General features: G+C 31.2%; 1 protein-coding gene across 4 annotated transcripts in view; it reads left to right on the top strand.

The window, feature by feature from the left end:
- The window catches only part of LOC107443902 (uncharacterized), a 40,269-nt gene that overhangs the window by 8,875 nt on the left and 19,162 nt on the right, over positions 1-12,232 (top strand). For all 4 annotated transcript variants that reach the window (XM_087149728.1, XM_087149726.1, XM_087149729.1 and 1 more), the window contains exons 6-11: positions 180-307; positions 1,862-1,950; positions 5,635-5,811; positions 6,955-7,322; positions 9,700-9,864; positions 11,665-11,714. In XM_087149728.1, the coding sequence (XP_087005854.1) occupies positions 180-307; positions 1,862-1,950; positions 5,635-5,811; positions 6,955-7,322; positions 9,700-9,864; positions 11,665-11,714 (977 nt within the window). The remainder of the gene's footprint in view (positions 1-179; positions 308-1,861; positions 1,951-5,634; positions 5,812-6,954; positions 7,323-9,699; positions 9,865-11,664; positions 11,715-12,232) is intronic.

Raw genomic sequence — 12,232 nt, 5'->3', positions numbered from 1 at the left:
TGGGGTTGTGGTTCAAACTTTAGTACCATTGATGAGTTGGTGTTTTTTTTTTTTTTTTTTTTGGTAAAATATGAAACATGTTTATTTTTTTCTATATTCAATGTGTACTTCTCAAGATAAGACTGTTTTAAGACTTTAAAAACATCATGTAATAAATACTTCAATAAATTTCCTTCTAGAAACATTCACCGATACTGCTATCAGTAAATTCAATGGACAGGTTCTTGAAAAAGAGTTAGAGCCCTGGGATGGTGAAACTTCAACAGGAGATGGATTATTAGACCTCGGTACTGGTGAAGAAGAAGCGGTGGGTTTCATGTTTATGCTCATTAAAAAAATTCATCTATTGCATAATTGTTTTTATTTCACCCTGCTGCAGTCATGTTTTGTCCAGTTTCACATAAATTACCCTGAGGTGAGTCAACTATGTTAAAACCATGCAAATGGGCCTTAAGATAGTCTTTGCCAAAAAGTCTTAACATCCCTCCCCCCTAGAGACACGAGGTCAGTTTGTAACACGGATCCCTTTGGAGAGAGAGATCCAGTTCTTCTCCCTGCATGAAATAGAGGCTGTTGTGAGAAACGATTCTTTGAAAATTCTCTTAATCTCTGATTTGGCAGAGTGAAATGACAATGATCTTTACTTTGGAAGGATACCAGTACCCTTTTTAGCTAAAAAATCTGCATTTTCGTTTCCCTGTAGCCGACAATATGAGGGTATCCACTGGAAAACTTTGTACTCCCTAAAAGATCTCTACAGAGCTGGACTCAGGAATTCTTTAGTTCTTAGTTACTAGAAAAGGCTTGTAAAACAGCGGTGTAATCCAAGAGAATAACCACTTTTTTGTATGGAGAACGATGTGTCGAAAGCTGTAGTAGAGTTACAAAATTAGCTTCTAGTTCTCCATCAAAATGAGTTGTATATTTACCCACAATAACTGAATATATCACTAAAAATTCCATCACCTACTGAAAAATCAAAGTGAGATCAGTCATGTATACAAAACTTGGTTGTCCATATGTATACAACCATTTCTCAGGTGGAAACCAATCATGTATTGTTTCAAGAACGATGCTCAAACTGTAACTGGGCAAATATCGGATTTTCTTAATGTCAGTTATAGATTTAGTTGAATGTCCAATTCCATGAAATCCAGTAGACTCATGGTGGTTATAGTTTCAAAAAAGGCCCTATTTATGATGTTCAATTGACTTATATCTCCAACACATTGCATAAAACCACTTTGAATTTTTAAATTACAAATTTTGTCATGATAGTAGTCTCAAAATGTATTGTAAGGCGGTCTAATCAATCTATTTTAGAGAATGGCAGCCTTTCTTTTTTTTTTTTTGATGAGTTAATTATTGACTGTTAGTTATTTAAAAAAAGTATTACTAATGTATAATAAAGCGAGCCTCATTTATCATCAGTTTTAAAAAAAAATTGTTCTAAAATGTGCAATTTGATTTTATTCAAACCTCCTTTTTTTAAATTAATTAAAAAATCTTAACTGTTGTGATGAATTAAATATCTATTACTATTCTAAATTATGAATAATGATGACTATGAAAATCCTTAGAATTCCTTACGTATAAAATATTTAGTACATTACACAACAATTATCATTAAATTTATATTTTGTAAAATCTACTGGATTTTTTTCTTATCCATGTTGACAGCTATGATACTATCTTACTGGTTAAGGTACTCATACTAAAATGTTTTTTTATTTTCCTTTTCAAAAGACATCCCTAATAAAATAAAAATATTTTTATAAGAAACCTTGGATCTTTCTTACGACAAAGATTCTCTTATCGGTAACACTAGTTATAGTAAATTATTTGTACATTTTTATTCCAGAACGGTTGGGATCCTCAGGATATGTTCAAAACCAATGAAGAAAAATATGGTGTAAAATCCTCTTTTGATAAAACCCTATCTGGTTACACGTAAGTAGAAAATTTTCATTTATTTTTTCTATGATTTACTATCTTATATTTTGTTCTTATCTGCAAAAGGAAATAATAATGCAACTATTTCTTTCATTAATGTACAATAGTTTTTGTTATTAATTTTTATTTTCAATGGTGATTTTAATACAGAAGTAAGCCTAAGCAAACGCAAGAACTAAATTATGCTTACTGCAAGTTAAAATCCGTTGTATATTTCTGTTTCATATATGTTTATGTTTACTATTATGATTATTAAATTTATTTAGGTAATAGATGTAGGAAATTTTAATAAGTAATAAGTTTTAAAAGAAAAGGCTAATAAGGTTTGACTCACAGCAGGTCTGTTTACCGGAAGGATCTATTTTTCAAAATCTTTTTTACAATCAAGAATTACAAAAATTCTTTTCCTTTTTCAAAAAAAAAAAAAAAATATTGACTTTTGCAATTTGTTAAAAAAAATTCATGAAAATCCTCCCCTTTTGAATGATTTTTACTCTACTATCGATTTTTGTTTGATTTTAATCCGATTAATTATATGATAAAAAACACGTATACTAGGGAAACAAAATTGGGCATTTTAAAATTTCGGAGGTATAACATTACAGGGTGAAAAAAAGCACATATTTTTTCTCTTATTTTGCATAAAGATTACTACCACCGAGAATCACTCACTCAGTTTCAGAATGCAGAAAACTCTTGCATTATGAAAATAATGTGGATTTAGATGAAATTGTCACAACTAGAGTGTGCCATATGATTATTTTGTGTGTTATAAAGTGTGATTCAAAATGCGCTGATTGTAATACACTGGTTATCATAAATTAAGGAAAATTCACAAAAATCGCGATAACTCAAGAAATTACACATGGAATTTTATGAAACTTACCCACAATATACAACACATAGTAAGGTATTAAACAACATAAAAAGAAATTATCAGACATTAATAGTAGTATAGAAATTAGCACATGTATAAAATAAACAAATTGGAAGTATCGGTTTGCAATAGAAAAAGTACCTTTAATATGGAATATGATTGCCTCTAGAAGCAATACAGCACAAACAGCGATGTGTGATGCTTTCAATTATGCGGTCTATCAGTTCAATAGGAAGTGAGAGCCATTGCTCTTGTAAAGCAGTTGCAAGCGTGGCAAGGGTCTGAGGGGGCGGATTGATGGCAGATACACGCCTCCCTAGAGCATCCCAAACGTGCTCGATAGGATTCAAGTCCGGGGATCGAGCTGGCCACTCCATGCGAGTAATTGTTTCCTGTTGAAGATAATCATCAACAATGCGAGCTCTGTGTGGTCTTGCATTATCGTCCTGTAACAGGAAGCAATCACCAATTGCCCCGGCATATGGGCGCACATAAGCATCAAGGATGTTGTCTCGATAAACCTGAGCATTCACGGTTCCCCTTGGAAAGACATGGAGGTATGTGCGCCCTCCTAAGGATATGCCTCCCCAAACACAGACACTGCCTCTTCCGTATGCATCTCTTTCACGGATGTTTGATGGATGATAACGGGTCCCAGGTTCTCTCCATATCAAATAACGTCTACTGTCACTTTCTAGACTAAACCTGGACTCATCCTTAAAGAGAACAGGCCTCCATTGATCTGACGTCCAGTGGACATGTTGTCGGGCCCACTGCAAACGGTCTCTCCTATGGCGTGATGTGAGCGGCACGCAAATGGCTGGTCGTCTCGCATACAGACCACCTTCGTGGAGCCTTCTGCGCACAGTTGACGTTGACACCAACCTTCCGGTGGCTGCAGCAAGAGAGGATCTAAGATGTGTCGGAGTAGCGGTTCTATTCCTGCGTGCACTTAATGTCAAATATCGGTCATCGGCACTGGTCGTAACAGTTGGCCGTCCTTGACTGAACCTCCTAGATGCCGAATCTGTGGTTTGAAATTGCCTCCAAAGTCTATGAACCACAGATGGACTCACATTTAGCCATCTGGCCACTTCTGATTGACTCTGCCCTGCCTCTAGTCTCCCGATGGCTCTCCATCGTAGTTCTTCAGGCAAATGATGCCTAGAGGTCATTATTACGAATTGGCTATCTCAGATTTTCAATGTCGCAATCACAGTAAAATTTGTATGCTTTCTCTCAAACTTGGACTTTTATGCTCCAGGCAGATGACGTAAGCCGAGTGCAGCGCCACTAATTTGCATATTGCAATTTTACTCAGCTACTCTTAGTGGACAACATATGCAAATTTTGCACGGTTTGGCTTACTTTTGAAAGAGTTATCGCTATTTTTGTGATTTTTCCTTAATTTATGATAACCAGTGTAGTATTAATTAATCAAAAAGAGAAATCAAAATATGAAAAACTATGTAGAAATCCTGAACTGTTGAAAATGTGATTGAACAAAGAAATATGATTGCACGTAGACAAAGTTGTCACAAATCCAGTACCTCAAAAAGGTGATTTCTGGTTGATTCAGAAATTTCTGAACAAAGAATTTAGTATGAAAAATCGAGATTTTAAAATGTTTGTGAAAATCTGCGGCAATAATGAAAATCTGATGTATAAAACCATGTGGCTTTACTTGTGAATCATCATTAATATAGTGCATAAAATTAGTTGTCTTCAAATGTGCGGTTCGAAATTTCCTGTGTGTGAAAATGTAGCGTTAAAAAATCATAACGACTGAAAATTCTGGGCGAAAGCTGAACAAAAATGCTATTGTAAATCCCCTTGTGTTATTTTATGTAAATCGTCAATTATTGAGTGCATAAAAAAATAAAATAATTTTTCAACTGTGATTCGAAGTTCATCAAACGAACTAATATCATATTATAACATTGAAATTTTAAAAACCATGTGAAAATGCGAAAAAAATTTATCAAGAAAACAATTCAAATTCACTATGCAATCGTCGCTAGTTGAGCGGGTCAAGAAATAAAATGAAATACTTGATTTGGAATTCAGAACATGTTATAATGGCGTATTTAAATATCAAGAATTTTAAAAACCAAGTGGAAATCTGCAACAATAGCTTCCAGAATTGCAATTGGCGAGCCACGTAAATTTATACAGTAGGGAACCGATTATCCGAACGATCGGGACCATCGCTATTCCGGATAACTGATTTTTCCGGTTTTCTGAATCGCTACAAAAAGCCATTTTTTTTAATTGTTAAACCCAACTAAAAAAAATAATATTTGGAAATAATCTTAAAAAGAAGAAAAAACGAAGAATAATACTAATGATTATTTCCAAAATGATAGTATGGTAAACATCTTTCCAGAAAGAAAGAAAAATCCTAAGATCTTATGAGGAAAAAAAAAAATTTTTTTTTAAAAAATGGCGGGAAAATTTATCGAATTTCGTTCCGGTTTTTTGGGTTTTCCGGTTTTCTGTTTTCCGGATAACGGGTTCTGTAGTGTATATCCTTAAATTAAATTGACATTAATTATGGTCTTTTTGTTGTTGTTGTTGTTTTTTTTTTTTTTTTTTTTTTTTTTTTTTTTATTAAATAAGGATATTTTGATGTTTTTGTTTACCTCAAAGACCCATTACCCAGAAAAATCTGCTTTCCAGACTTGCCGAAGTCCCATTAATACCAGATACGGGATTTTCCACTGTATCATCTATAACTGAATGACTATCTAACGATGCATTCTTTTTAAGATCGTGTATAATTATCAAAAATATTTTCTTTACAGAATTCCTCTAAATAAACAAAACACTGAAGAATATAGGCAAAAAGAAGAGAAAGCTGATAAAGTTGCAACAGAAATCGAAAGTAGTATGCATCACAAAACAAGAGCAGCTTTAGAAAATGGGGATGAAGAAGAGAGATTTAGTGCTGTTGTCAGGCCAGAAAATATGAATAATTTCAGGTACCTCTTTTCTATTGCACTGTTTTTTTAAAGGAGAAAACCAGTCAGTGTGTGGAAAATAGTTTTGAGTAAATTTTTTTGGAATTGCATTCCATGGTCCTTATCAATTTAAACTGAAATCTACTATGCATCAATTACCCAGATTTATTGAGAATTTTATGTTGCACCTTATCAAAAATAAATTCATGTAAAAGAAATGGCAATATATGTGTTTCCCAAACACTATTTTTAATCAAAAGAAACTTGTCCCTAGAACCTAAAGTGTAAATCATTAAAAAAAAAATCATAAATTAGCTTGTGTCCAAAACACAATCCTCACTATTGGAAATACAAATATACAAACCATGTAAATGTGATGTTAACTTCTCTTGTTGCGCTTGCCCTTAAAGCTTGTTTTATTCTAGTTAGCACCAATCCTTTAATGAACAATCTCAGTTCTGTTCTTACATATATACAGGAAAATATAATGTATTCTACTTTAATTTGCTTCTTTTAATCACTTCTATACCTCTAAAAAAAACTGCTTTCATTTTTTTCTGATTTAATTTTTCTATTTGGCAGCTTAGCCTTTACACCTAAGCATTTGTTTCCAAAATAATTATCATTTATGCATTAGTCTAATGCACAAATGATGTGCACAACATGTCATGCAGTGAATAAAAATATATAAACTATTTCTATTCTTTGAATGTCAGTTCCTTCTTTGTGTAGCAGATTGTTCCAAAATGCAGAAGTCTTAGTCTGTTGTTGTTTCCTTGATGCTTAACATTTTATTATTGTTCCTGTTGTACAATTTTCTAAACTGTTTTATGTCCTTGTACCTGCAGAACAATTTCTATTCAAGACACAATGAAAATTTTGTATGCTGTTATTGATTTTTGTTTGTGTAAATTTGATATTCTTCAACTATTTAATTTGTAAAATAAAATTAATTTTATAAAAGGGAAATAATTTAACTAATGAGAGTTTTTTTAATGATACCCTCAAACCATTAGTAGTTATTTAAAAGTATAATTCCATGTCTAGGTGCAAATTTATCTTGGGGACATGAATTATTATTTTATTTATAAAAATAGCTGTTTATTTTAAAACTTTCATCCTTTTTTTGTTAATAAACTAGTAATTTGTGTTTGTTTAAATTAGGTTTGTACCACACAGACAGCGAAGATCTGCACAAAATATTAGAAATATGCGAAATAATGGTACATCCCACATGAATAGAAATTCTCATCAGCACACTCAGGTCTTTCCGCGTGTTTCTAGTCCAACCACTGCAACAAATAGCAATAACTCTCAAGCTGGATACCGGCAAGTGAACTCTTCAAATTCCATTTCGCCACGTCAAACTCCGGCTTCTAGTCCAAGGCAGTCTAATGTGCCGGGGAATAATTCCACTCCTCAATTTCAACAAACGTCTACCCCTAGTCCCGTAAATCCTTCTACCCGTACTACTCCCCCTTCAGTCACCACTCCTACTTCATCTCAAGAAGAAAGTCATAAATTAAATGGTGGTAAGATAATTTAACTATTAACATTATTGGGATTATCTGTCGACGCTCATGAAAATATGCAAATCCTTTGCCTAAAGAAAAGCAATTTCCAAAATAAACATTCTAAACACATAAAATTTATCAAATAATAAAAAAATTTAAGTGTAAAAATACATAATAAATAGTCTGGAAACAAAATAGAAACTTGTTTTTTTTATAATTACATGTTGAATTATTCTTGAATCTAGCCATATATATTATTAAATCATTTTGGTGTCCAAAAATCCTTGATAGCTTTTAATGCGCAAGTAAGTTAATATCTTTATGCAGTTGCCCCCACATTGCTTTTCAGATTAGATATACAACGCCATATTGTGACCATTCATTCACATTTTCTTAGAAGAAATGATTCCATACTCTTGAAAATATGCCATTGCAATCTTTTCGGTGCTAGGCAAACCTCAAATTTTAATCATTTTGCGGCTGAGTAAAGGAAAAAAAAAACAGTATGTTTCAAAATTAAATAATTACTGACTCACACAGTCACAGATTAAGCAGTAATTATGATAAAATTTGCAGTTATTAGCACAGAAACTGCCTTTTGGCGATGATATCGGGTTTGGCGAAAATGGTCGACTGGATAATCCCAAAGTACCCATTATTGCCGTGTCAATTACTATTGATTTTTTTTTTTCATTTTTTGAATTTTAGTTATACCTACAAAATTACCAATAACTTAAAAGATAATAGAATTTAATATTTTTTTTTAATAGTTTTTTAGAAATACTTGAAGTATGACCAATCAATTTGATCTTCTAAAATCTACCATCTTTTATTTAGAAATGTTAATAGCTATGCTATGCATTGAATCATTATATATAATGTTGTATCCATACACAGTGCAAAAAAAAAAAAAAACACTTTGATTATATCTTCACTTAATGGAATTCTATAGTTTAAAGGGGTGATTAAGTGCATATGATATTTTACAAAACCAGACGCAAAAACATGCGGTCTCTAAATAAACACACTTTTTTTATCAATTAAATTAGTCTCCTGACCTTCAAAATGTGGATGATAGATGCAACCTGGGAAATATAGTTCCATTAATGTGGGAAGAAGAATGATTGAAAGTTTAAACCCACGCAATGTTAATTTTCCTTTGTGCATATTTTGGCACATTTTGAAATTTTTTAAGTGAATTGAAACATTTTGCACATAATATTAAATTTTGTGTATCAAAAGGTAATTCCATGTAAAAAATAATTTTTAATAATTATTTAGAATTTTTATTTTATTTAGTAATAGTCAAAAGATTTGAATTGTATATAAATTTCTTAATCATTTTAAGGAACGTAATTTTAAAATGCAAAGCATAAATTTCGAGCAAAAACTGTCAAATAGTTTCTGAAAAATAGAATTTTTAAAAAGTCGGTTAGTTAAAATTTAATATCTCTGAAAACTGTGGCACATTTTGTTTGAAGTTTGTATTTTCCCATGTAGAAAATGCATTCTTTAAAAGGATATAAAAATTGGTATACTTTACAAATCAAATTTTTTTGACACTTATTAACTAAAATATAATACAGTACAGAACCCGTTATCCGGAAATCAGAAAACCGGAAAACCAAAAAACCGGAACGAAATTCGATAAATTTCCCACCATTATAAAAAAAAAAAAAAAAAAAATTTCCCTTATAAAATTTTAGGATTTTTCGTTCTTTTTTGAAAGATGTTTACCTTACCATCATTTTCGAAATAATCATTAGTGTATTGCTCCATCGTTTTTTCTTCTTTTTAAGATTATTTCCAAAAAAAATTTTTTTTTTTTTAGTTGGGTTTAACAATAAAAAAACGGCTTTTTGTAGCGATTCAGAAAACCAGAAAAATCAGTTATCCGGAATAGCGATGGTCCCGATCATTCCGGATAATCGGTTCCCTACTGTAAATAATTATTGAAAAAAAAAGTTCAGATTTACTTTTTTGAAAAAACTAGCCTTGTGGCGAAATACACAAAAAATAAAATTAACATTAAAGAGTCTGCACTTTTGACAGTTCTCGTAACCTAACTAATTGGACCCAACATATCTCGTAACCTAACATATTTCTTAGACCAATATTTATTTTCTTAATACCATATCTTTTAGGCTCACAGCCATCGATAAAAAGTTATATTTATTTGGAGAAAGTATGTTTTTTGTGTCTGATTTTGGAGCTTAAAATATCATCTGCATTGATTAGTTAGCATGTTTGGGGTCATCCTTTCAAACATAAGCTTGAGTCCTAGTTCTTAAAAACTCTATCATTCAAACAAAAGTTAATTCGGCTGTTCAATTTTTTTTTCTGCACTGTACAATTACAACTCCTAAGAAAACTTATTTTATAATAATAATTTCAGAATCTGACAAAACAGATTTAAAGTTTGCTCCTAAACCGCCACGCTCATTGAATCTTCATTCATCAGCTAACAAAGAAATGCGAGAAACTATTATAAATCAACAAGTATCAAATAAAAACATGGATAGGCGTAAAGAATTGGATAAGAAAACAGCTGGACAAAAAGGTATAACATACTTTATGTTTATCGTATAATTTAGTATTTGTTTTACTGAAGTCAGCAAAATTAAAAATCAGGCAGGAAGTGGAATTTTCATTGAATCTTCTGAACATACAGTTTTTCTATGTCAGTGTAAACCAGACTTCTATTCTGTTTTCAGAAGTGAACTTCTTGCAATAGATAAGAGACTATTCTGAGAAAAATAATTCCCATAACCTTTGAATATTGACTGATAGCCGCCGCTCAATGCAACATCTTAATAACTGGACCCACATAGTGGCAAGATTATTATCTCCATCATGCATAAATTAAAACACATTTTCGTTCATCAGCATAATATGCATATCCAGTGGATTCCTTCCCTCGTGTATGTACATGGAAATGACTTGGCAGATAATCTTGGAAAACCAGGCAGGCTGCAGTTTCTCTTCTATAAAGTTAACATATCTTGAACTTTTCTCAAAGAAAATCTCAAATTAAGGAAGATTGGTTGATACCTTCTACTCACTACTGGTACCAGGGTAGTAGACCAAGTCTTGCCTTGACCCTTTCTTATAATTAAAAAATCTCACGCCTCCCGAATGGCCACTTAAAGAGTTTACGTTTTTCAGAGCATGTAAAAACATACCCACTTTACTCCAAGTCCCACCAACATCAGGCATGATGATTTCTAATATTGAAAAATTAATTAATTCATTCCTTACTGCTCTTATAGAAACGTGTGTCAAATGATACTTGATGCATGGCAAAATGTGGATTCAAGTTTTATTGTTAAATATTTTAAAAAGCGTGGAATTTAGAATTTTTTGGATGGAGATGAAGTTGATTTTTATTGGACTCAGCATATATAGAATTCATTGCAGAATGGGATTGGACAACACTGATAAGCATTGTTGAATCTGGCACAGATGTTCTAGAATTTTTGAATTTGTTGCTTTCTAACATGTTTTTAAAACTTGTCATTGTTTTATATTTTTGAAATATTTTTGAATAAATTATCTTAACTTTTCTTATTCTTAGTTTTTTTTTATCTGAATGTAATTTTAGGTATTGTTTTTAAAAACCTTTATCTGTAAAAAAATAGGAAGGGTGAGAGAAAAGGGTAAATTGATACAAAGATTATTCATAATCTCATTTGTTATTGACTGACGAAGTCTATTATTCAAACCTCTAAAATTTTATGGAAATCAGAGGGTTGAGTTTTACTCTGGTATTATATGGTACTTCTCAACTAATAAAAATTAAAAGAGTCTTGGAATAAATATTTATTATGTAAATGGGAACAAAACTTTCACTTAATAATGCAATACAATGTTAGAAAATGATCGCTGAATGACATTATGTTGTAAATGAAAATCATCGAATGCATTTCTTGTTTTGTCATATTAAATAATAGTGGCTGAAAAACACAACTTTGCATCTGTAAAAAAAATAATAATTTTAAACAATTATAATTCTTGATCATTTGAATTACTGTTAATTCAAAAATATACTGATCACAAATAATTCAGATTCTCAAGATTCTACTGTCATACTGTCATCCCTTTTTTCTAACTTAATGATTTTTTTTTTTTTGGTATGTATATATATTTGTGTGCGTGCGTGTTTTTTTTTTCCCCAGTTTTAATATATTTTCTTTTTGATATATAAATATTTTGTGTATATATAAATATGATTTTGTATAACCTGTGTCACTACTCTACTAATTCTGCTGAAAGGTTTACAGTTATTTTGGAATATATTTTGCTTTTTTAAAAAATATTTTATTACATTTAAATCTCAGTAAAATTATCTTTTTTAATGCAGCTCGAGATGAAAAAACAGAAGATTTGAAAAGGTTCCATGCCAAGTTCAAAGTAATTTTTAAAACTTTTCATGTTTTATTAAAATATTAATGAATTTATTTTTCTTTGTAAATTTATTAAAATACATACATTAAATTATTACATGCTTGTTTTCTTGGATAGAAAATTTAAAACAGTTTTGCAAAATTGTTAAACAATGAATAATTTCCAAGTGGTTTTCAGCATTTTAGTACTTATTCTTCCATTTACTTGTTGAGAGATTCATATTTAGAAGTAAGTTGAGTGCCTTCGGTCCCGAAGAGAAAATTAGCACATTGCTTTTTCTTATACTGTCCTTCGCAAACTAACACAATTCGTACATTTTTCTTCCAAAATGTTGTTATGCCATGTACTGATTTATTTGGAAGTTATTTATTGTCTACAATTTTGTTGTGTTAAGATCATTTAAATTGTCTTTCCAAGAAAATAAGAAATATTAACATAGTGGCTCAGAGGATAGAGTGTCAGCCTTCCAACGGGTTCGAATACCAGCTACGACTGGTCAATGCGAATTCCGCACCCAACTTGTA

This window comes from Parasteatoda tepidariorum, chromosome 8 (assembly GCF_982258835.1).
Source record: "Parasteatoda tepidariorum strain Cologne lab strain chromosome 8, Ptep-v5.0, whole genome shotgun sequence".
Lineage (NCBI taxonomy): Eukaryota > Metazoa > Arthropoda > Arachnida > Araneae > Theridiidae > Parasteatoda > Parasteatoda tepidariorum.
The sequence above is the reverse complement of the archived record's forward strand: the minus strand, read 5'-3'. Positions and strand labels throughout refer to the sequence as shown.